Consider the following 27,415-nt stretch of genomic DNA (forward strand, 5'->3'; position numbering starts at 1 on the left):
GTGCTCCAGGATCATGAGCTCCAAATGCTGCCAGCGCTGCCCTGCCCCTCGTCCTTGGCCCTCCAGCCTCCACGAGATGCAGCTCAGAGAGGACCAAGCCGCAGTTAACAAGAACTCGAGCAATAAGAGATGCTTTTGAGCATTTGTGCTTAATGACTCCTAATTCTGAATGAGCTGGAAAGCTCCTTACCCCTCTTTGGTGGTATTAACGGCGCCCACAGCCGTATCCTTCAGGTAGAAAGTTTCTTCAAGTGACTCCCAGTGATGGAAGAGCCGTGACCTCACTGACGCAGCTCGGCTGAAACTGAGACTGTGCTGCAGCCCTGCTCGCAACCCCCATCTCATTACTTCTCAAGGCCACCTGTTAAAAATTCCATAGGTGCTAACCATGCTGCACCTGTATTTTATCAGGGATGGGGAGTGCATGCCCTGGCCTAGGTCACCCACGTGGCCTGGTGCGGAGGGTGGGTTTCTTGCCGTGTACCCGGGACACCAGCGCGGCAGCTGATCCCGCGGAGCATCCACGCTACACGTCACACGCCACAGCGGCAGCCAGCACCGGGAACTGCCAAGAGAAGCAGCAAAGAGGACAACCAGACAGCTCCGATGGCACCCTTCAGATCTAAGGTAACAAAAGACACTTACAGCGATTTAAAAATACAGAACATAAAAGGAAGGATAAAGGGGAGAAAAAGAGCCTTCCTGAACGCTTACAGGCCCTGACTTAATGAGATTTAAAAAAACAGCTCGAGAGAGTAAAGACGCAATTCCCTTGTCTCTGTTCAGTTCATAAGGCTTTTCTGAAAATCTGCTGGTTGCCAGGAACAGATTACTTTATATTCAGAGAAAAGCAGCGTTGTCCAAGAGCAATGTGAAAAGACTGCTAGCGTATTTAATAAATATGTTGGATGGGTAAAATGACTAACACCGCCTTTCAGTAAGCTCTCCAGTGACTATGCACTTAACACACGGAGAAGACCTCAAAACACCAGTGGTGGTAACACTTTCTGTTCTCGCTCGCCCTGACGTAATTCAAAATAAATGGGGTTACAGAAGAAGAGGGGCTGTGGTTTGGGAGTGTTTTACTGCTGCTCTGACCAGGAGTAAATGCCCATGTAAGCAGCAAGACGGAACACGAAGTCAGGGGCTGCTCTCTCCTGGATGGCTGGAAGTTGGCTTTGCTCTGTAAGTGGGTCTTAAGATTTGGGAAATGAAATAACAGGAAGAAATTCAGCAACACTTCTTTCTTCGGTCAGCACTGATAATGCCCCTGATTAACTCCACTTCCCTCTTCTCAGTGGCTCGGTGCCACAGAATGGATTATTCCGTGAATATTTTCTTCCACTAAGATGCAAAAAAGGTACGGCACACAGAAGTTTGCAGTCCAGAAGAAAAGATTTTATGAGGACAGTAACTCAAGACACTAAATACACCCCAAAGCCGCTCTGCAGCCGAGTGCTTAGGTTGCATGTCTAACGAGCCAGTTAAATCCGGCTGCTCTAACGATGTCCTTTATGGTGGCAGCGACCACATCTGCTCTCCATCTCATCTGTCACAATTCACAGTCTGCCTCCCGCCCCTCCTCTGCCAACGGACCCTCAGCTGCACCCCTGCCCCAGTTTCAGAGGAAAAACCTGCAGCTCAGCCACCTCACCACGCTGCTGGGGACACAGCCACCGCACCAACCAGTTCAAGCCTCCCTCTCTTCTGTGGGCAGCCAGTCCCCAACCCCGTGCTCCACAAGCATTGCTTCTGATGCTCGGAGGAGTCCCCATAACAGCTACCCAACCTGCTACCAACAGCTTCAGTAATTTATTTTTTAGGTCTGTATTTCTGTATGAGACTAGCGTTAACATTTAGAGATGCCGGAGATGTGGATACTTGCATAAAGTAAGTTTCCCATATTCATTCTGTTGAGCTATTGCCCGTTCTTTTTATGTTTCAAAATGTACTAGGTTAGAAGTCATGGAAGCAGAAAACTTAATTCTGGAAGTCATACGGGAAGCCTGGAAGTTGGATACTCAGAGTCAGCACTCAATCAGGTCTCTCCCACTTGGTGAACAGATTGCATTTGCCCCTCCAATTAACTAGAGAACATTATGATGGATTCATCTCCGCGATTCAAAAATATGGCACTCACGATGGTCCGCTTGAGGAGTAAATTAAAAGGGCAAGAAACATTGTACTGTTGTTCTTACGCTACAGGGACAGACGAAGCCCAGCCCCACACCACAGGCAAGGCACCGCTTCTAGCACGCTCCACGCTTCTGCCAGACGCAGAGCTGTGGAAACAGTCTTCAACCACCAGATCCCGTGGTGATTTGATAATTAATTACAGTAACTCAGCACAGGCCTTGCACAAGTGCAGATGAGCGGACAGCAGCTGGAGACGGCAAAGCAACAAATGACGATGTCTCCTCCTGGTTCTGCTGCTGCGCCAGGTGCCGGCGTGTCCCTGTACCTGGGGGCACCTGGAAAAGCCCAGTGTGAGCCACAGTACATGGAAAGCTGAAAGACCGGCACTCTGGAGCCATGAAAAACATGTTAAGAGAGGTTAATTTCCACAGTAAAGCAATGGCAAATACTACTGGAAGCAGCAGCGCTCAGCTCCCTGCTGCACCTGGAGAGCTGGGCTTGCCATGGACCGCCAACTGCTTGTGAACATCGGATTATTTCATCCCCGTCCCCACAAGGGGCTAGTGGGCACTGCATTACTTTTCATTTTCTGCCTAAGTATATAAAGGATTCAAATAAATTGTAAACACCTTATTTTGCCTCGCCTTGAGTTCAAACAACACGTTTGCTTCGCTGAGTAAAATCCACTCCACACGAATGCAGAGAAAACACTGAAGACGTGGCCCAAATTTTGGTGAACACTCCATCATTTCAGCTAACAGTAAAGCAGAGCGTAATTTAAGAGCTTTTCAGAATCTTGGAACATAAGAGAGGAAGACGACTAATCCATGTGCTAGAACAACCGAGTGAGCTACGTATGGAGGAGCTAAGTGTGGATCATTTTGAAGAATCAGATGTGTAACGTAAGGACCCATCCTCCACTTAACGCTGTTTATTGTATCCCTGAATTTTTATAAATATAATTTTCACAGACTTCTTTTCCTCCAAACTTTCTAAATTAATTATCTTTTGACTGGGGATTGTTATTTGTGAATCAGATTAAACATTCCACCAAAATGAAAAAAAACCACCACCTGATTTTTTTCTAATGTATACACTCTATCATTTTGCTGGGTAATATATAAAAACATTAATTTTGTGTAGGGAAAGTCTCCGCTTGCAGCATGCCTCCGAGAGAAAAAGGAAAATGCAAAATACCTCCACCGAATTGTATTCAAAGACAGCTCTGCTAGAAACCATGGCAACTGGGCGCGCTGGATTAGGGATGCATACTTGTGTTTGGATCCCTGCTGCATGCTAATCCACGCCGGGAGCCCTTCTCTGGGGACAGGTTTGGTGTGCAGATCTGGAAGAGGAGGGAAGAGATGAGGAGATGCCCTCAACCTCAATGGTGGAGCCACCACTACCTCTCCCTTACTATTTTTTGGTGAGATCCCTGATTATTAGGTGTCTTCTCACGAAGTCCATGAGCAGGAGCTGCCTGATAAGGCTGCGGTGTCCCAAGGACAGTACTGCAGAGCAGCGATTCCTCACGCAGCATTTCCAAGCTTGGGTTGCAGAGCCGGGTCAGCCCAGCCCAGCGGTGCCATCGCTGAACGAGGCGCCAACACCCTGATTTTCCGAGATGCCAGACACCTGTTGGTCTCTCTCCATACCTGAACACTCAAGCTTTCCTGGAAACCCAGCCACAGATGTCTGGGATTTCAGGATAACACCGCATCCGCAGCATCCACCAGAACAGCTTGGCATCTCTGCGCAGTGGAAACGTCCTGCGTGTGGCAGGGCATCCCTCCAAAGTTCTCTACCAAGGAGAGTCTCCTCCGTCATCCTGCCAGTGACTCCTGTCCTTGCTGCTTGTGCTCTTCCTACGGAAGGGGAGATACGAGCTGCTGTCCCCATCGGAGGGCAAGTCACAGTGAGCGCAGCTAGCCACACAGCTGCACAGCAGCGAGGAGCCACAAGCAGCTCAGAGCCTCCTCTGTGTCAAGGAACAGTGGTGAAGATCTAAATGCTTTGTTTCACTCGGGTGGCCCACATGCTGGAAGTTCCCCGAGCAGCGCAAAGAGCCTGCTCCTACCCGGCTCCAGGCTGAGTGGTGACCACAGGGACATGCCACCAGCATGCAACAGCCGTGTGCAGGCAACAGCACTGAGGGCATCTTCCTCCTCCCTCAGCTTTCCTGGACAAGAAAAGAAAATTTGTGAATCCACCTCAAAACTCTGCATACTGGTTAGAAGAGTAGCCTGGACAGGTTCAACTCGTCCATGTTATTTGTCAGTACCGGAGACATCTCCTGGTGAGCCCATCACCCCGAGCTCCTTCATAAATCAACAGAAGGAGATGCTTCCCAGGCGCTCTTTGTCTGACCTATTTTAGCCTTTTAGCTCATGATGAAATGAATTATTCTTATTTCTCTCCTCTTGACTATAAAGCAAGTCTAGACAAGTAACTCAGATGCTGGTACTTAAAACTGGATAGAGTAATTTCACTTCTGGGGTCCATATCTGACTACAGATCTCTTATTGCCTTGCCAGGGCAAATCACTTCTCTTCTGTCTCTCTCACAGTCTCTTCATCAGCAACGCACGGATAAAACATTTTATTAGCATCATAAAATCATGGAAAATAATTGCATGGAAGTTTCTGATTAAGTCTAGGCAGAAAATGGCACAGCATTATGGCCGAATTTAGGTTAAGAAATACAAGTGTAAGAGCGAACATACAATAATGACCACTTTCTCCATGCAGCAGTCACAAAGGATTGGGTCTTTCCCTAAAATGTTTTATGTTAGTTGTCAACTAAGATGCTTGGTTAACAGTGCTACATTGACAGGCTGGGGAAGTCATTACTGCAATGCTGGTTAAACGCTCTGACAAATGCTTTTCTTGGTGCCCTGTTATTAAACAGCAGCGGATGCTGGGGGGTTCCCCTGCGGGGGAGCCTGCAGCGATAGCGTTCCCCTTCGATGCCAATTAGCCTTTGCTTTGGGCAGCAAACGCACAGTGAGTGTTCCAAGAAGAGGGTTAGCATCTCAAGAGGCTAATGCAAACACCTGGAGGATGGAAACCTGCTGTTTATTGTAAAAGCAGAGAAAAGTGTGTTAATTTCTGGATGTTACGTTCTTCCTCTCCCCTCTTTTCCACGATTCCAAGAACATGGGAACTCACTCATTAACGAAATGAGGCTGATTGCCCCAGCTGCAGTGCCAGGGACATGAGGCCCATTATCCCCATTTGCTTCGTAACATCCTCACACCTGGACACTCTGTCAGGGTAAGTCAATTAAAAGCAGCTTCACAAACCCACATTTCACTTCAGAGCTCTTCTCCCGGGGAAAAAAACCAGCCTCAGCAACCTGACTCTTTCTGTATCGACATGGCAAGGTCAGAAAGCCTCACGTTAATGGCACATTTCTGCAACGCCGTACAATGAACCTGAGGAGCGGTCCGTGCAGCTGGCACGTCTTCTCAATTCCCAAGCGAGCAGAAAGAAACCAAACTGGCTGCTAATAACCCGGGCGCAGGCGAATTTCCATAGGCTACTCCTGTGAGCTCCGTCGGTGGCAAGCTGGTCTTCTTTTAGAAGAAATAAAATTTAAAAATTGTTACTTAATCATTGCTAAGGGTTAAGCATGCTCTGAGCTCAACATCTCAGTATCAGCTCTTCCCTCAGAGCTGGACAGGAGGATTTTGAGGAGCGCAACAGCTGAATCTCAGGGGTCTTCTCTATTAATCACCAAAACGTATCCTCTTTCATTATCTACCATCAGAGTATAATGCAATTAGTGCACATTATACATTAGAGATACTTATTAGTCCTCCAGTATGTACGGACTTGCACCCAGGGCAGCGGGAGCCCGTTACATGCCCTGTAACTGCTTTTTCGCTCCGCAGGGATCCCTGCCCGCAGAGCATCGCTCCCTGTGCACCTTACAGTGACCGCTAATTTATCCTGTGGAACGGCACAGGCGGGATGAAAAGTGATGCCTGGAAGTCTCCGGAATGGTGTTGAGGGCAGCGCGGCGTGTTTGTGATGCTCCCGAAAGGCAGAGCCCCCCCCCCCCCCCCCGCTGGTGACGGGTGGAGCAGACATGGGTTGACCTGGCCTCTGTGGTACAACTGCAGGTGGCGGTTCCAGCGTGGAACCACCCAAAACGCCGCACGTTTGGGTCTCCTTTGGCATTCTGAGCGTGCCCTTACCATCGCTGTGAGAAGGAAGAGGAGTGTTTCTGGACCCAGAGGACCACAGCCGCATGCACTGCTGCCCCAGGCAGCACCAGCACCTGCGGGGAGCCTCACCCACCAGGTAAGCATTCCGCACCCCAATTCTGCTTTCACGGTAACGGTGGAGAGTGGTGGTCTTCCTGAGTTGCTTTCATTATGATTCGTTATGGCAAGCATTGTGTGATGAGCGATAATTGCTGGGCACGCTGGCTGCCATCCCCTGGCCCAGGTGTTGGCAGGCTCAGGCCAGCCAAAACCAGTAGCACCACTGGGAGCGACTGGGAGGGAGAAAGCTCTCAGCTCCACGGGCCTAAGTGCCGCACAGGCAGTGAGAACAGGGTGGAAAAGCATAAAGGCAGTGAGAGCGCGTGACGACTCGGAGGAAGGGTATTAAATCCCTGACACCGGCATCGAGACGCCTGCTGCGGTGGGACGCACTGCGAAGGGTTCGCTCGACAGGGCTGTTGTGCGGGACCCACTGAACAGAGAAGGCGCCCGTTGCGAGGAGCTATACGGTATTTTTCTGCTGCAGCCTGTTTACCGTAAAATTTCAAGTGGTAAATTACTCTGACGGCGTGAACAGCAATAGCTGCTTTAATCAGCCAGGTGGCCACGCACTCCCAGCAAACACCATCTTACTTTCTTCAGCCTGACACTGGGGTCTGGGAGATGCATTGACTCGGCCTTGAATCCCTGTGTCTCCCTGATTTTTATAATCATATTTTAAGAAACAGGCAGACAAAATGGAGCAAAGCTTACGAGCATAAACTACTAGAGTTACAGCCGGAGTGTCTGTTTCCACTCTTCAGTAGAAACAAAGATAACGCTGTTAATAGTGACCATTGGGTTTAGAGAATATAAATCTAACTGTGATTAAATTCTGTTCCCTGTGAGCTAAACCAGGGAGTCAGCTGCTATCAGGACGGAGATTACAGATGCATTTACAGTCCAAAATCACTACAGCCTGATTCTGTTCCTTATTTGTTTCCAAAAAACCCCATTTTGTAGGACTACAAGGACACTACTTCAAAAAGAAGCCAACTGCAAAAGACATACCCACACTGCTCATCTTTCATCCCCTTACCCTCCACTTCCCGCGGCTGCGATGCCTTTGGAGACAGGGAGGGTGATTCCCCACCTCCAGACGGAGCTGGCAGGAGCAACCTGCCGAAGGGCAGACACCGCTGGTGACGTCCACACGGGAGCCAGCACCCTGGGGCTGCCTGCCCAACACCTCGTCTCACTCTGACGATGACCATTAGGTTTGCCGGGTCGGTCGTGTGCCCAGCACGTGCTTATGTCTTTCCATGAACAACATAAAGATCTAAGGTGACTAGTACAGCTGCAGGGATCTACAGTGTGGGCAGACCCACGTCAGGCAACCGCATCCATGGGCAAGCTTGTAATGAAATGGAATGATTCAGGTTAACAGCACGAGATGACCGCATCTGTGAGCTCTGATTTCTCAGGTTTCCTTACCTCGGATCACAAAGAAACTTGGTCTTTTCACCTTCTTCTCTCCAAATAAGCCATTCTCGGAAAGAGGGATGAACAAACATTCGTGTCATATCTCTACGTTTGATAAGAAACATAGAAAGGTTCTCCATCCTCTGCTGAAAGTCATCCCACTCCAAAGTGCCCTCAATGTTACCTGCATTAATGGCCTGAAAAATATGTTCATCTGTTAGTGGATGCAGCGATGCCACTGCTACATTCAAGAGAGGCATCACCCGATCAAAGGAAGACTGCGTTGGGAACTTCATATTGCACTGCAGCAGGTAAACTTCAGACAGAGACACTGGCACTACTTTGTAGCTGGAGCTTTTTAGGACTAGGTATCCTTTCTCTATGAGATCAAAAGTGAGTTTTAGGTACAGATAGGACCCTTGGCTCAAGGTCTTGAGGTGAGAACTGAGTTTGCCAAATGTAGTGTTGTCCATTTTGCCGTTAAGCGAGATGTTGTTCTGGATCTCCGAGCTGCTGTGTATCCGATGAAGGATATACGCCTGCAGGTCCTGGTCTATGGCTTCGTTCTCCTCCAGTCTATCCAAAAATATTCTGTGGAAGGGCAACAGCTTAATTATTTCCTACAAAGAAAGAAAGAAAAAAAAAAAGGATACTCATGCTGGCAGTGTTTATTATTCATTAAGTAAACTTAATTCATATTACAATAGCACCTTTGAGACTCCTTTAAGACCTCTTCCATCAGGGCAAGCACACAAGATGGCAGTTTGTGCCCTCAGGACCTCACAATCTCATCTATAATCAAGTAGGTTGTGTGTGAAACATGACTGAAATAAAAATGCGGGGCTGCTGTTCCTAACACCGTGGGAAGGGCTGGCGAATTCACGCAGAGCGGAGCCCTTGTTACCCCTGCCCCATCCCCAGCATGCACCGACACGGTGTCCCTCCTGCCCCCCCGCCGGGGGCAGAGGACAACCAGGTGACAGATCCGGGGCCAGCAGCACTTTTGCTGCAGCCAAGCCCGAGCCACACGCCGGGAGCGCGCCCCAGCACCGCGCAGCCGGCAGCACCGGGAACCACGGGAACGCCGGGTGGAGCAGAGCATCCCGCAGCGCCAAGTACGCAGGTCTGGGTGCTGCAGGACACCGCGGCCGGGGCTCCCCTGGCTGCCGAGCTCACGGGTGAGGCTCATGCAACGTAACCCAAGGATCACCAAAGGCCTTTCTTCTCGTGGCACGGGCTCCCGGTCACTGCTGAGGAGAGGAGAAAGGATGCAACGGAGCTGGACACGGCAGAGTCAGGAGAAGCCGTCAACTCTCTAATAAAATCACGAGGGTGAGCACGGTGCAAAACTACAGCTTGCAGTGAGGACTGAAGGGCTGCAAGTGCCCTAATTAAACAATTCAAGCCACAGAGATGCAATTTACCTGCCATTAAGAAAGATTTCTTCCAAACAATGTTTAATATACTCCATTTACTGAGCAGAAAAAGAACTCCAGCACCAAAGAGCAGCGAGCCCCTGCTCTCCTGGTGCCACTGCTGCTCCCGGCCAGGACGGCAGCGTGCAGCCGCGTGCTGGGATGGGGCTGGGACCAGCACCCTGCTCCCCGCCAGCACCACCACACTGAACCAGCCTGTGCATCTCAGTGAACATCAGCAAATCTCAGTAAAGCTGCGTAACGGTGCTTGGCGAAAACAAACTCCACAGCTCTGTGCTAATGAAAAAACAGCTAATAATGAAAAAACGAGAACCAAAGAGCTGCAGGCACGTCCCCCTGCCCGGAGCAGCTGGGCCGGCTGAAGAGCAGCTCTGAGCTGGCTCCCGAACGTGTGTCCCGTCCCACTGACGTCTGTCTCCTCCAGGCTCCTGGCTCTGATGCTCAGTGGGAACGTTCCCAAGTGATGCTACGAAGCAACCAGCGCTACTTGGCAACCGCTGAGAGAGCAGACCTGTCCTAACGGGGTCACTGCGTGTGCTTCCCCGGAGCTTCATTCGGATGAGCAGCTGAGCCAAAAAACTACAGTCAGCTTAATCCTTATGCCAAGGGAGGTGTGATGAGTAGCTAAGGACAGGCTGAAGGTACAAACCTGCCCAGATGCAAATTAAAATAAAAATACGTAAGAATAACTCAAGCAACATTTGGCTCAGAGCTCCAGCACCTGCTCGAGACAGTTTTCTTTGAGCTGAAGAATGTCCTGGCCCGACACCGACTCCTCCAGAGCCAAACGATCCCCCCCTTGTGCTCCGGGTCACGCAGAAGGGCTACGAAGACACAAATTCCTCTGCCCTTCCCCAGGGAGGATGGGATGTCCTCGAGCGGCGCAGGCTGACAGGCGTCGGGCCCTACGCTCCTACCATGCTCGGCGAGTAAACAGCCTGTTGGCAAATGATCTAAACTATCTGCTGATGAACATTTATTGACAGGAACAAGCGATGCTGGATTAGATCCATTGAAAGCTGTAGAGCGAGTCTGGGGACACAAATGTAAATCCGAGTACAAAAAAGCTAACAGGGAAACCTGGAATAAAGGGTCTTAGGCAAATCCAGGTATCCACAGAGATCTTCTTTACCAAAGCCCACCATGGCAATAACATGGTTTATCACAGCGTACCTGTAGACTCGTCCTGACTGTCACGACCAGCTTCAGCCAGGAAGGGAATTTTCCAATCATTTTGCTCAGGAATGAAACTATGGTGTCTCCATAATCTGGCTTGTGAAATTCAGCCTCATTTAAACCATCGATTAGTATAATGAAATCTTCATCAGGGATCTTCCTCTCTGAGAGAAAGAGAAGAAGCATTTATTTGAAAGGCCAGACAGATGACTGTAACGTGCTGCAAAACTCGCTAGTGTTTTAAAGCACCGCCAGATATTGCTAAAGAGGAAAAAAGACACAGTAGCAGTGCTCTTCTCGTGATACCTTCATTGCGTATACACACGGAAGTAGGCTCACACACACACAGTTTCAATTCTTATAAAATACATATTTTAGTTACAACGCACTCAGCTGTGATATCCCACAGATCACACAGCTAAACGTATTTTCAAAAATTACCTCTCCCACAAAGTCCAGTGTTTGATGATGTGAATCAGTAGCTTTCTGGTCAGTTTTCTGAACACCTGATCAGCAGCTCTCTATAGTTTGAGTATTACACTCTCACCCTGTCTTAAGTCAGCCTGTCTTAACTGTGCAACTGCTAAATGAAGGTTCACCAAGTCACCTCCCCAGCGCCTCTAGATCCTTCCAATGTTGGCGTCTGCACTTTGGGCACTGGCTTCTGGATCAACTTAAGGTCTGGGCAAGCGTTTTGAAACAAAGCCGAGCCTGATTCACAGGTGAAACAATTATCCGAGGAGAGTAAACCATCAGCTTGCACGTGGGGGAAGGTCACTCAGTGTTTTGGAGGTTCCATCCTCTGCTCAGCAAAGACTGTTCAAACCGACTCTGAACTTCCAGTACAGCGCAGGAGTCTGGTCACAAGCCTGCAGCCAAAGCCTCTTCTATAAATGAGTTGGGGGGAATAAAAATGTTCTACAAAAAGCAAATCTCAGAGGTTTCAGACAGGATCCTTCTGCTGCTGGTCAACACGGTAACCAGCTGATGTAGGCAATGAGGTCAGTGCTTCCACAGCGGGTCCTGAGAGCTGAGTACAGCTTTGTAACTAATGATACAGACTCTTTTGGACTTGCATCTTAAGCTCAAGTGCTACCTTCTCAGAGGTAATCTTGCCTAATAAAGTAAAAAATGGGTGGGAAATGGGACATCTGAGCCTACTGTGGCACATGCTATTAACACATACTACAGACTGAGCTGTACAAAGTTTACTCTTCTTTGTAATTCACTGTGGATTAATCCTGCTATCAGCAAGCTCAGCATTCCCAGCAGCCGGTGAGCTTTCCTCTTTGACTTTAAATCGCATCAGGAAATTTTCTATAAAAACCCAGCACAAGATGTTCATCGATGACATGAGCCATCTCTGTAGTGTTCCAGGGAGAACAGAAATGCATAAACACCTTGCGCCAGGCACTGCTGAGCATCTTGTCCTTGCCTTACATTACCAAGTTGCATTTATTTCCTAACACACTATTAATATCCATATGAAAAATGTGTATTTTGAATTTAAATTACCATAGATCCTTTTTCAGTTAACTTTTCAGTAAGATTACTGGGTGTATTAAAAAATACTCTCTGAAATCTGGGACTGAATATAGTGCCTGAGTTTTATGCCCACATCTCATGTTTCTTATAAAGCCTAAGGGAGAGGGGAGAAAGCAGGGGAAGAATCAGAACTTTGTTCTCCTATATATTATTTAGATTCCTTGAGATTCAAAAAAAATTTATTTGAGAAACATGAATCTAACTTTCTCAGTGACTTTCACCATTAACGGCTGTGCAATAATTTTGTCCCAGTAGCATTAAAGCTTCAACAGCACCTTGTAAAAGACCTGCTGATATATTTACAGAGTCTTAAATGTTATACATTTTAAAACCAATTTCCAGACACTGTTCATTTTGTTACAAAACACTTGGTGCAAATTAGCTTGCCAGCACTCTCCATCAGCAAGGCTGGAAGATGGGAGTCCTGATCATTGGCTCCATTGGAGCTGTATTGAGTGCAGAACCCAAGAGAAAAAAAAGCAAGCTTTTATATAAAATTTTTCCACCCTGCAGAATTTGGGACCAGATGGGGGTCAACCTCTTTGGCAAGAAAAATAAGCATCCTCTGAAATGCTCTGAATTCAAGAGCTGGAATACCTCCCAAGGAGTTACTGTAATAACCAGGAATTATTTTCCTTTAGAGCAATTTAGAGCAGTGGTTCCTAAATGTATCTTTTGGGGTTGTTTTGTTTGTTTGTTTGTTTTGTTTTTGGTTGGTTTTTTTTTGTTGTGGGTTTTTTTGGGGTTTTTTTTTGGCCAGGATTGTTGGTAGGGAAGAGTAGCCACATTACTCCTACAGTGACATTTCTCCATGCCAGGAAAATCAACTGCTGTTGAGCTGTGCTGGCTCCATGTGTGCCTTGTGCCTGGCGGAACCACGCGTGTTGGCCCCAAATGCTGCTGCTCACGGTTTGGCCGCCGTGTTTTGAAAAGCTGATGGGAATAACGAGGCTTTGAATCTGGGAAAAGCTGCATCTATTTCACATTGGCTCCTACATGGCGATATGTAGGGTGGGAACGGAAAATTATCTGGACTATTTTTGCAGCCAACTTGCAGCACGCCACTTTAATAAACATTGTTTTGCAGGACAACAGAGTCCTGAACTCTGCAACGCTCTGCCAGTTCTCATGGCAATGAGCGAAGAGCTGAAATTCAGCGATTGTCACCACAGATCAGTTCTATCTTGCAGAGGAAAGAAAGAAAAGGAGACAAAACCAACGCTGCATCAGAAAAAGCTCTGAAGTCTCATCAGGACAAAGCTTGTTACCAGTTCCCCTCGAAGCCTCACACAGGGTGTCTGTAGATTTTTATAGTGTCAGCCCTTTTGGTGAGAGCTTCAAATTCTCAGAAACTGAATAATGGCAGGGAAAGGGAAAAACGTTCACCCCCTAAACAAATAAATCAGGACAGAGCCGCGCATGGAAATTGCTGCTTGTTTTCACCCTCAACACTGAGGCCAGGCTTGGAACGGGGAATAAAGCAAGAGAAGAGGGAGCCATGCACAGCTGTGGGCATTGCTGCACCTCCAGCCCCCAACGGGAGGAGCTGGACGGTTAATCCTGCACTTCCAAACAAGCACAATGGCACGTTCTCAGCATCCCCCCATCCCACCTCTTGCCTGCAGCCCCTGAGATGCCACGCAGGAGGATTCACCTACCGCTTCGCTTAAAGGCTCAGATGCCACCAAGCAGCATTTTTTTTTTAAATAATAATTGCAAAGCGGTGCACAGGGCGAGCGCAGGGAGCGTCATGACCGTACCTTTGTGCAGGTTCTCCAGGGGCTCCAGGACCCCCCTGCGAAAGGAGGCCATGGGGTCCTGCACGCAGGAGCGCAGGCTGAGCATGCTCTGCAGGTGGGGCTCCCGCAGCAGCTGCTCCCGGTAGGCGACGAACTGCGGCGAGCGGCAGAGCAGGGCGGCCACGTTGTGCACGAACTCCGGCACCAGGCAGGTGTAGGCGTTGTCGGCTTGGCAGTAGTGGTAAGCAACAACCTAGCACAGAGGAGAAGGACAAAAAAACCACATCTTCGTCAGACGCCAGTCGCAAGTTGTTGAAAGCAGCGCGTTGCGTTCGGTGAGTTCGATGCCTTCTGGCAGGCGAAGTCTTTAAGAGTACCGAGCGTTAACCACCCGTGACAAGAATCCAGACGAATCAGTTGGTAAAAACAGGCGCTGATCCTGAAAAATGACTGGACCTGCCACTTGAGGAATAAATGAAATTAAGCCGTAGCTGCTTGCAGAGACGGAGAGTGACAGTAACTGACATATCCGAAGCGCTGCACTGAGCAGGGAGCAACAGGACTGTGCTCCAAGCTCCGCTTAAGGACTCGACATCAGTAATGACTTGTGATTGTTTTCTTGAACTTATTTTTTATTTGCTGTTTTCAAACGTCAAGCCTGGCAGAAGCAGGCAGCAAGCACTAGCTGCGCACCTTACAGCAAGGTAGCACCTGCCAATGACAGATGCCCGTGAACTGGGGGGAATGTCAGGCTTACTATACATTACTCATCCACTGTAATCGCATTCTTCATTCAGAAAATTAATTAAATTATTAAAAAAAAAAAAGGGAAAAAAAAAGGAAAATTTCCTCTTTTCCCAGGTCATCTGGTCTTCCCAGCTCTTCAGACTCTGCTAGAACCCACTAAATTCTGCCCATGTATTAAAATCAGCAGAAAACCAGTGCTATCTCCTCAGTCCAATCTGCCAACCTTCCTGTTTTCTCCCGCAATATCAAACCAGGCTCACCAAAACCCTGCTCTGCTTGTATAGCACCGGGCAGGCTGCACAGCACCACCAGCGCCGGGCTCCTGCTCCCTGGCATCAGCGCCCTCGCAGAATTGCTGCCCGCCTGGTGCCAGCCTCTGCCAGGTCAGCAAGCTTTTCTCCAGCTCCCATTCACTGGGTTTGTTTTTTAAGTGTCGCTGACGGTATCCAAAAATATCCCAGCAAAGCAGGTGGGATCAGTTTTGTACCAAAATGCCCGCTGCCCGGGAGCACTGTATGTAAATACTGCAAAATAAACTGAATTTCTAAACGTGGGAAGGACAACGTAACTGAGGACACTGCGCACACGAGATCGCCGTGGCCCCTCCGGGGGCCGTGTCAGCTCGGATGAAAGGTGGCCTGTGGCCTGTGGCCGTGGTTAGGGGCTGCTGGCCCTCCACCTGCAGTGACCAGCCCTGGCTGGCAGCCAGCTCCAAGGGATGGGCTGGTGCATCCCACCAGGGATGGTACCAAGAAACAAAAACATCAGGCTGGGGGGTCCTCACACATTGGTGGCTCAGCACTGGCTTTTAATTTTAAATAGAATCATATGTAATTACCAGTGGGGTATAATGCAATGATTTCCTCTAACAGCCAAAACGAGCTGTGATGCATACAGCGATGATAACGCCAGGTTGTTATTTCAAGCATCAAGCCCTAATACATGTGCTTAAGCTTTAATGGTTACCTCCCAATTCCTAACAAAATTTTTCCTATCAGCCAGTTAAAATATAATTTATTGCCTTAGAGAACAGCACCAGGTAAGGTAATAATAAAGGCACTGATTTCTTTCCAACAATCCTATTTATATGGGGATTATAACTTGTGGATTCCACAGTCTAAAGTCCTTAAGCAGCTGTCCCTTGATACCGTGTTCCCAGTAACAGGAATCAAGTTGCTGTGTGCGGAGCTCTTATTTCCCACACAATAGGTGTGCAGGCACACAAATAAAAGTCAGTTTTTAATGAGAGGCCAATTAACTTCTCCCAGGAACCTAATGGAAGTCATGGAAGAGGGACACAGCTTGTACCCATGATAGGAATGGTCACTGCTAGACACCGGGACATACTTACAGTTACAACTCAATTAATTTAAGCCCCTTCACATACATTCTTGATCCTTATACTGGGTTTACTGGTATACTGACTAAGCCTTAGGCAGTGAGATAATGCAATGCTCAATAGGGGGATCTGAAGCTAAACCAGTAAGCAATGAAGATTTTGCAAAGGCAACCGAAGGGAAGACATGATGATGTTCTCAGAAAAACAACTGTGCCAAAATTTCATCTTGATGTTATTTATTCTCCGTGACATTTTCTCTATCTTCAAATCAAAGAGAAGCTGCCAAGAGCCAGGGCTGCAAGCGGAGCCGGGTGCTAGAAACCAGGCTCCTCGCTTACACAACCAGGGCTGGGTGGGAAACGCTTTTCTCATCTTGTAAAACTTGTCAAGGTTTCCAAGCATTTCCCTGTTCCACCCTCGGGAATGAGAGCGGGGTTAGTGCAGGATGCGAATGGAAGAGGCTTCAGGACAACCTCTCGTCCCCCGACCAGGCCAACCCCTGTTCTTTCTCCCTCTGTATAGGTGAGCACCTTTAATGCCTGGCCACTGATGCTCTGGGGAAGGTCTCTCTCCAATTATTTTACTTTACATACTTTAGTAAGTGCTCGAGTATCCAGGTAGAGTGATGGATTACCATCTCCACTGCTCAGAATTCTCTTCTGAGACGTGGGAGACCATGCCCCCACCTTGAGCTGCATCTGAAATGATCACTCAGTACACTGGTTGTAATTCTCGGGGGTTATTAGTCTCTTCTCCTTTTGCTCAACTGGACAAGCCAAGAAGTACACCCAAGATTTAAAAAAAAAAAAAAAAAAAAAATTTGTATAGCCTGGAAACGAGCTTTTCATTGAAGAAGGTGCTCTCAATAAAAGCTTCATTTTCCATAAACTGAACTACTCTGATTGAAAAAAACTGCTTCAAAACTTCCAACCATCTCTCATCATAAACAAAATCCTTGAATTAAACATTTAATTTTATCTAGAAACTGTGTTACAATATATGAAACCACCAGGGAACAGCAGACTCAACCAAAGGTATGGGCATGTCTGGACACTGTGACCAGCAAACAATTTATTTTTGTCTGACACAATTTAAAGCATAATTTTTCTAACCATAGTTTCAATTTGAACTTTGTAATCACATAGCACTAAACCCTATAAACACTAAATTGGACTTCCAAAACTTTTAAATCTTTATTTTAGCCATCAGGTTTGTCAAATGATGTTTACAAGGCTGGAAGGTAAAAAAATCCTGGCCCGAAATTTTGATTAAATTTAAATCGCCAGATTGCAAACAAAGTCTATAAGCAACCCCAATGCAAGAGAAGAGGATGACAAGAAAGGATGTGGAAAGGAACACCTAGATCAAGGGAAGCGTTCGAAATACATTTGTCATTTTTGTAAGGGCCGAGAACGCAGTGTCGACAAGTCGAGAGACTCCACGCTGAGAAACCGATGCATTATGTTGTTTATATTAAAATATCAAATATCAAAAGTTACAAACTTGTATAATTTCCTTTCTTGCTTGAAAGGGAGCTTCAATAATTCACACTTGTATGGTGCGTATTTTACTTGCACTGATTACCTACCTCCTCTCCTAAAATGATCTGGAGAGTCTAGCTGGCCTCACAGCAAAGAAGTACATTTATCCTGAGCTTTTTTGGTAGCCAATTTTTTAAAAAACACCAACTACATGTTACATGGCTTGAGAAACACCAGAGGCGGTGAAGACAGAGCACAGCCTCTAACAGAGCATGGCCAATGGTCAACACAGCGCCATTCCCTACTGAGGTGGGGTCAAGGAGCACCAAACCTCTCAGACGCGACACAAACTTTATCTTCTTAACTGCTGAAGTGGAACTACGAAAGGCACCATTCCTATTGTCTTCAGGTGTTAAATCCAGGAGGTCTTCAGGAGTCTCTTCTCCAGCCCTTCCAACACCAGCCACCCTCCTCTCTGCCACAACCACTTCCCATTTCTCCCTCCATCCATGCCCACCTAACAACCTTCACCCTCCCACCACCCTCCCTGCTGCCCTCCTGTTCGGGTCCACCCCTCGGCCCACCCCTTCTTGGGTGCAGGACTTGGCGGCAGCATCCCACGCCGCCGTGGAGATGCCACGCGCCTGCTGGCAGCTCTCCTCCCCACCCAAAATGCTCCTTTAAATCACGGCTGAGCTGGCCCGTTTCACCTGCCTGGGCTCAGCTGAGTGGATATGGAATTCCATGGAATCGGAAAAAATGGGAGACCTCCTCATATAGGTTGGGACCTAGGAAAACTGCTGCTGGGAAAAAAAGGAAGCTTCACGCCTGCCAAAGCAAAGCAGCGATTGCAAGGATAACGGCAAGCAGCAGCACAAGGGAGGGGAAGAGCCGCACGACGGCAGCAGGAGGAAGGGGCTAGAGGGGGCACAGAGCGAGGAAAACCGAGGCACAGAGAGATTGTGTCTCACCTATGAAATATGGAGGGAGAGAAGAGAATGAACTGCGAAGGGAGGGAAAGGAGAGAGAGAAAAGGGGGAGAAAATGATGTGTCGGGAGAGGCAGGAGATAACAGTAATACAAGGGCTGGAAGGACAGTGTGAACATCAAAGGAGAGAGAGGGGCTGGAGATGGCTCAAGGGAAATCAGTTATTTTTACTTAATAGGACAGGCCAATTCTAAGCAGTTCTCTGGCACTGTTTGTGAAAAAGAACATCCTCCACTGACGACGCATTCCTTTGACATTGCACCTCTGCCACCATTTGCCTCGGCATCCTTCTGTACGTGTGCCGTGCAGGGAGGCTGCTCTGCCAACCCCCCCTAAAACCACGAACCCCACAGACTCCTGAGCTCACAACAACACCCCAGCTCCTCCTGGTCCCTTAAAGGGCTTCAACGATGTATTTTAACTGTATTCCCCCACCTAATAAGATTTATCTTTTTTTTTTTGACCCATACAAAATAGCTTCAAATAAATTCAGCATAATGCTTTTCCCTGCCAAAATGCCACTTGCCAGGCGTAACGCTGGTTGCAACGATGTAAATGGAAATCAGCACTGCTGAATTTTATCCATTGCACATGACCGTGCATGTATGTGCTGACCCAGTTTATTGGGAGCATTCGTTACTTTTACACAGCCGAGTACGCCAGTAAATGCCCTCTGAAACTCATTAGTGGCGCAGGGCATCGGGGTGCAGAAGTAATGAATCCCTCCACCTCTGCGTAAGGTAGGAGTACTCACGTTCTCTGTGTATGCCTGCAGCGTTGCTAACGACCCTCTGGCTGATGGCCGGGAGGACGGGGCACAGAGGCTGGCAGCCACCAGCCGTGCTCAGCACCAGCCCAGCGCGCTAATGCGGCGGGCGCAGAGCTCCTCCACCAGCTGCTCTGCGCAGGGTACGACCCATTAGCGCAGCGGAGCTGCCTTTCAGCTCCATTTGTTTAAGTGCTGCTGCTACAACCCACCACACAGCATCCAGAAGCCCAAAGAATATCGCTGTTCAGTGGGTTATTCAAAACTGTGGAGCGAATCCATTAAAAAATCCTCTGCGAGTTAAAGGATAAAACCTGCAGGGAAAATGAGGAAGGTGACCCCGACCAGAGGGGACACGGCTCATGCCTCTTCCTTTGAGCTGAACTAACCCCACCTGGGGCTATCGTACCTCGGCGTGGCATGGGTGCCCCTGGCTGAATGGCAAAGGTCACCGAGGACACGTGCCTGTGGGTCAGGATTTTCAGCCCAGGCCAGGGCTGGGGAAAGCCTCTCCACTTCCCTGTGGGAAGGGGCCAGCTCTGGATGAGCAAGGCAGAGCCACCACCCCTGGAGGTGTTTAAAAGACGTGCAGACATGGCACTTGGGGACACGGTTTAGTGGTGGCCACGGCAGCACTGGGTTTACAGTTGGGCTCCATCAGCTGAAGGGTCTTTACCAACCAGAAGGATTCCATGATTCCAGGTCATGCTCCAGCTGAGATGCATTGTTCCCAGTTACAGACGGCCCGGCATCGTTTAGAGACAGGCAGCACTGAGGGGACAGCGCGCGGTGACATAGCGATGGTCACCCTCCTCCCCAGCTAGAGAAGTAACATTGGGAAGTATTGTAATGGGTCAGAGCTCAAACAGCAAAAGGCAGGAAAGGCAAAGAGCAACACGGGAGAGGCGTGCAGCGCTGCCTTCTTAGGGGATCTCGGCTTTACAACCCTTCCTGATCATATTCACCACTTTTTTTTCCCCAGTGTCACTTTACAGTCATTCCGTGGCACCAGGCGGGATGCCTACCAGCACTCAGCAGCGGCAGAGGGGGCTGCAGTTATGCGAAGCGACGCGCTCAGCAGCGTGCGGCTAGCTCCCCAGGCAAGCTGGTACGCATCTACCGCAGCAAAGGAGCCAAGCCTAGCCTGACGCGTTGGCATTGCCGAAAAACTGGCAGCCTGCTCATTGTCGGAGGGTAGACTTGACAGAAATTCAGCAATCCTGCAAGCTTATTTCCGTAATACATGCATATATATTAAAACAAAAGACTAACCAAGCAGTTTTGCAGAAATGCTTATGTTTTATTTGCAAGTGTCAAGGCGGGTGTTGCAATGCGAGTAGTTTTATTCATGACTTTTGAGGGTTTGCCAGGTCTGGCAAGACAACCGCTCTCGTCCTCCTTCCCTGCAAGGCTCCCTACTCCGCGCACGGCACAAACCCCTGCTGAGACCGGGGACTGCAGAGAAGCCCCCCCAGCAAGGAGCGCTCCGCAGCCCACTGCTGGGAGCTGGGGGCTGATCACGTCCCCACGCGCCGCCCCATGTCCGGTGGGAAGCCCCTCGGCAGCCCCTCGGAGGCAGGAGAGGCCCCTGAGTGAAAGGGAAAAAAGGGACTTGTGCCAGCTCGGTTCCCAGCAAGAGGATTAATGTGACTTTTAAAATTAGGAAATTGATTCACAGAAATCTCTGCCTAATATTTTCCTCGCAGGGAAGTGGAAGGCAAGGCGGTTACCTCCTGATGCCTCAAGTTTCCTGGCATGCTTCTTCATCCCCGCCTGAAGAACAGCCCCCAGCACAATCCCAGCACCGCCCCTGGTGTGACAGCAAGACTTTGAACGTTCCCTTGTAAAAATATTCTCCCTCCACATATCCAGGATAAGCACCGGGAGCCGGGACAGGGCTGCCAGAGCCGACCGAGGGGATGCTCCAGGTAGACCACTGTACCGCCGGTATTTTATCCACTAACCTCTTGTGGCAGGGTCACCCTGCTTCCATCCCCAAATCTGGGTAAGATAGGCTGTTGGGAAGAGAAATGACACAACGAACAGAGCAATCCCTGTTCGAAGCTCCTTGGTTTCTCTCATTCTTTCAGCAGAAGCCACCGCAAAGCCTGAGAAGCACCCAAGCCTTCCAACCGTGGTCGGCACCCGCACGCCAAGAGACGCTGTTTCTGGTCCCTCTGACCTCTGCAGCCACTCACCAGTGGCTGGGGGGAAGGGAATCCAGCTATCAACTTGAGAAACATCCCAAACCATTTTATTTGCCTTTATTTCTCTTCCTGAGGCTTGATAACTATCTTGGTTTGATGGTTTTCTCCTCCCGGGACCCACCGGTGAGGATAACTTCATGTAACCCCTGAACCAGTTGGATACAGTTTTCCTGGCAGTTTTTGTGGACAAAAATCACACCTGATACTGTTTTTTTAAGTTGCCATATTTCCAAGCATTCTTCTCCCTTAGCTGCCTGACGAATACTGAACTAGAAATCATGGGTGACTTCAAAGTGCTCTCGAAGAATACAACAAAATACCGCGCTTCTGCAGCACGGCCAGGCTGCGCGGAGCTCCTGCTAGGCAGCCTTCAGTTACTGATTGCTAAAATTAATGATTTCTTCATCTCTGACAGCAAGAGCTAAAAGCAACGCTTGCCCCCAAGAACTTAACTGCCTGAAAAACAGGCAGAAAAGTACAACCCTGAATAATCCAGAGGAGGAAAAGCAACTGTTCACCTTTCATTTCTGTCATCATAAACACACAACTTCTGAGTTTTGGGCTAAGTGACATTTTCAGAAGGAATGGAGTGGGTGAGAGGGACGGCGTGCTTCCCACTAGCATTCTGGAGCCTGCACCAACCCTTACCTTAAGGCTGTCAGTATATTATTAATCTGCTTTCGTAACGATCTCCATTTCGTTAGCACAACGACCACAGCACAACCTGAGAGCATCCTGCTCTGCTCAGTGCAAGCACAGGTGGAACATCTGCACACAGCTTTATCCAGCTCCTCACACACGCTTCCTATTTCTCCAAAAATACTCCCGACAATCGTGGTTGTCCATCACTGTCAACACTTTCTTCCCAAATTCCATTCTGACTCCAGCCTTACTGCAACCATAAACCACGCAAGTCCAAGAAATACTTTCCCAACCAGACTAACCTACGGGTCAGTCCTTCCTTCACGTCCACTTTTTCCTTCAGCCAGTTGAATAAAATCTGCTTTAAGTAGGCCATCAGCCATTCTTTTTTTATGCCACAGCTATTGATAACAGGAATATGCTGCTCTCCTCTCCCTTCCTCCTGCACCAAAGGACGTGCCGCTTTTTATTCCTTCTTTTCTTTTATAGATTAGACTTTGGAGAGCCTTTTAGCTTATCTACATGAAAGGTTTTCCTGAACTGTCCCCAGGACTGACTACTGGAGAATGTGGCATCAGACATTCAGATCAGGCAGCTAAATCATTTTAACCAACTATTTTTACTATTGTCCACCAAGCCGTTCAGTCTATCTGCTCTGTTTAAGAGTTCAGCATCTTCAAAGCCTCTTATGAACAACAAATTCTCATGATCTCTCAAAGGCGAGCTAAATGCGTGTGATCGAGTTTCTGAACGAGGCGATCGCACACAGAACAAAGAGCTCAACGCTGTTATTTTAATGGATTTTCAATTCTGTTGCCAGGTCAGTAATCCTTTTTCTCCCAGTGTCACTCAGAGACTTCAAAAAAACACAGCTGGGGTGGAACAGTCAGTGTTTGTTTTATCTAGGAGGACATCATATGGCATGGTTCTTTCTAAGAAATCAATTTATCTGCTGTTGACAGCAAGTATTCATCAGCAGTGATGCTGAGTTGTTCTACTCAGGAGGTTACTAAGAGTGCACTGGGCACATGACTTCCAGCTATCAATTTGAGAAACATCCTAAACCATTTTATTTGCCTTTATTTCCCTTCCTGAGGCTTGATAATCCATCGAACTTAGTGTTTGCAGCACGCTGCACAGCAGTTCTGGAAAAGGCTCGGATGCAATAAAACCAGAATTGTTGTTTATGATAAAGAATCAGCAGCAGGAACACAGAGCTCAAAAAAAAAAAAAAATTAAAAAAAAAAATATTCCTATGCTTTCACAAAAACTTCCCTTTGTGGTAGCATCCAGGCACACACTGCAGCACTATCTGGAAGCCAACTGCTCTTGGGGATTGAGAAACCCAAGTGACACCTAGTTAGGCATTCCTGCCAGCATCAGGTATCAAAGGGCCGTTATCTGCATGGATCACCCTGCTTTTAGTAGCCAGGGAAAGGGAGGCAAGCAGATGAGATGCTGGTCTCCAAGGATCCCAGCGAGGCTAACGGCAAAGCTGGGAACAGACCCAAGGTCTCAGAATGCTGAATCAAGCCGTGCCGCTGCTGCTCTGACTCCTCCCGGGAGCTGTTTGCTAAACGCTGTGAAGCTTCTCAGAAGTTCCGCGCGCTGCGTCAGCTCTTCGGGCAGAGGCAGCGAGCTCAAGTGCTCTGAGGTCAGCTCACCAGCCTTGGCATCCATCTTCTCAGGAAGGCCCGATGTCTGAAAGCCGGTGACGGTTATTTCTGGAATCTGCCTGCATTTACAGTGGTTGAAATTTACGGGGAGATGAACGATGGCACACAGTCAGTAATCCCGCAGCGAGCGCAGCAGCCTGTACATCTTCCCAACTCATTTGTCATGTTCTGACAGCAAAACACAGGACTGGTTTTGCAAAAAAATTTTGGCTGGGGGATCAGCAGGGCTTTAGAGCCCTCCTAAAGGAGTCTGCAGCCAAGGTACAACAACCTATTTTTACTTCGGTTTTGGCTATAAAGATTGTTTCTTGCTCTTTTCTCCAGCGATCAGAGATGCAAAAAGGCTTCGGTGCATGATCTATGTACTGGATGTGATACGCTGTTTGAAAGAGCCGTACCCCTTACCTTTTCCAGGAGGAAACTGAAGCTAAAACTGTATCCATTTAGCAATTGCATACGCAGCAGGATTACTTAAGCACTCAGGGGAAGAAAGCCGAGATAGTTGAGGTATTTTAAGCAGAGAGAGTACACTTTCACGGCCCTTCTGGTAGTCTGTAATACTTAAGATTTGCAAGGAATACGATGACTAATGTGTCCTGAACAAAACCAGACCTGGGCACGGCATTCCTTTCGGGAACTCCACGTGGAAGCGGAGAACACCAAGCCTTATGTATTTACACTGATTTCGCACGCCCTGCCTCGCCATCTGGGTGCAGCAGCAAAGCAGACAGGACAAGGCAGTATCTGGCACAAAAAGCCAAGCCAAACACATCCTGGTAATAATTTAGAACAAAGACTTTGCTTGGTATTTTCCTCTCCAAAGCGGGAGCAGGCAACAGGAAAGCATGAACTACTGCCCTCCCCTCCAAAGGTGCAGGAGCAGCAAATCCTCGGATTCCAGAGCAACAGAATGGAAGCAGCGCTAAATCCTGGCAATACGATACAATTCAAGCTGTAAATCTCACCTACCGTAAGTGACAGCTACATACAATCGACTCTGGTGATTTGAGCATCGCTCAAAGGCCATGATCTGTTTTGTCGATGCCCTTCGTCTGGGACAGAGTTAATTTTCTGCTCCGAAGCCACTGCAGGCGCCGGGCTCTGTGGCTGAGTAACCTCTACACTCAGTCAAGGAGTTTTCAGTTTCCCAGGCCCTGCCATGGAGGAAGCTGGGGGGCACAAGCAGCGGGAGGGGGACACAGGCAGGAGTGACCCAAGTGGCCACAAGGCCACACAGACTGTGCATAACCTGGGGGGAGCTGGCGGGGCCGCCGCTCGCATGTGGGGGCTGGCTGGGCATGGCCGGGCGCGTGGTGAGCAGTGGTACGGTGCACCACTTGGGTCTTCTCCTTCCCTTCGGGTTTCATTCCTCTCCCCCCTTTTCATGATAATTGTTATTATTGTTATAGGGTTTTCCCCTATATATATTTTAATTATTAAATTCTTCCGATTTCAACCCTCAAGTTTTACATCCCTTTCGCATCCTCCTCCCCATCCCTTGAGCACGTGCGTGCATGTGCCTGCGAGCGGCTGTGTGGCGCTTAGTTTCTGGTTGGGGTTAAACCACAACAGTCAACTTTTCCCCAAAACGCCCAAGCGCACACAGCAGTAACGCTCCCAGCCTGCGCCTTCACCCGCCGGTCGATACCAGCTCCTTCCAGAATGAAACGCTGGTCAAACACTGGGCAATTTTGTTTTGCAAAAATAAGCGCAATAAATTGCAATTATTCTGGTAACTATGTCATATCGTAACATTTGTAAGGATGAAGTGTGATGGCTGGGAAAGACAAACTCCGGGAGTAGAAGGGGAGTGTATTTGACGTAATGGGAATTTAATTTTACAGAAATAACTTTCCTAGGACAATAAAACCTGTTCCAGAAGTTTTTCTCTAGACTCTCCCAGCCAGCATTTGAACGCACCCATTTTCCAACGCACCAAGCGATGTAAGGCAGGAGACCTTCCACTAGGGTCCATTCCCAAGGACCAAGACATCCCGAGACGAGCGTTCCCGTACCTGCGAAGCCAGCCGCCGCATGGCCTCCTCCTGGCGCCGGCGCATCTCGGGGGTCCCCGGGCAGCTCCCGCTGGTGATGGACGAGTGAGCAGAAGGCGGCTGGGTTAAGGGCAGCTCTCGGTTGGCATCCACATCTGTCCCAAGGGAAGAGGTTATGAATTGCTACAGGATGAGCACGACCCACGTTACTATTACAGACTAGGCAGCTGCTGTTTTCTAGCAGGTCACGCACGGCAATTTAAGTACCACAGGTCCCCTGGTTAGGATTTCGGGCAGCAAGAGGCTGCCAGACCGTCCAGCCAGGCCAGGGGCTCCCCAAGAAACTTCTTTTGGAAGCAGCACTTTTGGGAAGGGCTGCTAAGACAAAGCATTGAGCTTGTCTTATTCATCTTCTCCCCTGTCATTTCATTGACTTTAAAATAATCACAGTAATTGAGTGAACGGTGCTTTCTCGAAGGTGTGCTCTGTCTTCAGGTTTGGTGTATTTTAGGGCACTGCTCTCCTACGCTGCGGTTCTGCCAATAGATCTTCTCTTGTTATGAACAATCGCTTGTTAATTTTGTTCCCAGCCCTTCTTCAGCGGAGACAGCCAATTTCTCTGAATTATGTGCCTATTTTATAACAAATAAAAGTAGAGCCACGGCTAACATATCCATCTGAAGCCCATTAATATAATCAGAGGGAGAGAAGCAGGAGTAGCACCAGGACCTGGAAAAGGCTTGGAAGCAAATTATGAATTATACTGGCATCATTTCTGTCAGCTTTAACTGCTTTCTACTGTTTTAGTTGTTTCTTTGGCAGCAATTGGCTTTACCAGCACATTGCTACCACAGCCCTTTCACCTGCCCTTTGTGGGTAACATTTTCAAGCCACTCTTCGCTCATAGGTACTCATGTGGATTATTTTTGAATGAGGCCAAGACATACAGGAATCGATGATGTCTAATTCCTGCTTTCTTTATTTCAGGAAGGTTTCAAAAGCAACATTCCTCTTAAGTGCAGTCTGTACTGGCAGAGGGTTTTCCTGAATGGACTGCTGCAACGCACCCTTGAGCTTGACTTGAAATCCTAATGCAAACAACGATGCATTTAATGGCAAACAACAGAGCAGGATGACTGCTGCCTGCATAATGGAACCCCGAATGTGCTAGCGATGATGCACATTCTTGATTTTGAGCATGCAACACCACCCTCACCTGTAGTGTTTCTCTGAGACAGGAATTAAGAGTATGAGGCTGTATGTGCCAGTTCACTAATGCCGACAGCACAACTGCTGTGTCAGGTCGCCTGATTAGCACTCACTATTAAACACAGACTTCACCAAGCATAATAGATTTTACTTTTTTTATCAACATGTGAAATCAAAGGCACTCACAAAACAGTTATTATCTTCTACAGCTAGACTAGGATGTGTGATCTCTTTAGGAAATAAAGTCAAATCAGTTGATTGATTCTGAAGGTCTCCATCCCTGTAAGTAACACTGAGGAGTCGTTCAGCTTTCACCTTCATGGACAGCAGCGTGTGAGCTGTGACCAAGGACCTTCATCCTTTGTGCACGACAGATGTGGGGCACCTTCTCATTGGAAATACCCAAGCTTTTAGTCTGGAAACAGTTAAGTACAGCAGTCTCTTTAATCTCCACAATCCCTCTAAGCAGACCGGGGAGACATACAGTTGCTGCACTGCAGAGCTGCAGCGAAAATACAGAAGCAAGCCCTGCCTTTCACTTTCATTTCGCTCTGACAGGCGACACTATCCAACATGCCATCGTTCGGTGACATTTCAGGTATTTCGACATGGCTAAGAGCACTGCATTCCAGTGAACAGATCTAC

The 27,415-nt window shown here is 48.3% G+C and overlaps 1 protein-coding gene across 5 annotated transcripts in view; it reads right to left on the minus strand.

The window, feature by feature from the left end:
- Positions 1-27,415, minus strand: part of TANC2 (tetratricopeptide repeat, ankyrin repeat and coiled-coil containing 2) — a 247,267-nt gene that overhangs the window by 39,614 nt on the left and 180,238 nt on the right. For all 5 annotated transcript variants that reach the window (XM_037411279.1, XM_037411277.1, XM_037411278.1 and 2 more), the window contains 4 exons: positions 25,583-25,716; positions 13,743-13,974; positions 10,435-10,601; positions 7,838-8,445 (listed from right to left, as the gene is read on the minus strand). In XM_037411279.1, coding sequence (XP_037267176.1) covers positions 7,838-8,445; positions 10,435-10,601; positions 13,743-13,974; positions 25,583-25,716 — 1,141 coding nt within the window. The remainder of the gene's footprint in view (positions 1-7,837; positions 8,446-10,434; positions 10,602-13,742; positions 13,975-25,582; positions 25,717-27,415) is intronic.

Source organism: Falco rusticolus, chromosome 18 (genome assembly GCF_015220075.1).
Source record: "Falco rusticolus isolate bFalRus1 chromosome 18, bFalRus1.pri, whole genome shotgun sequence".
Lineage (NCBI taxonomy): Eukaryota > Metazoa > Chordata > Aves > Falconiformes > Falconidae > Falco > Falco rusticolus.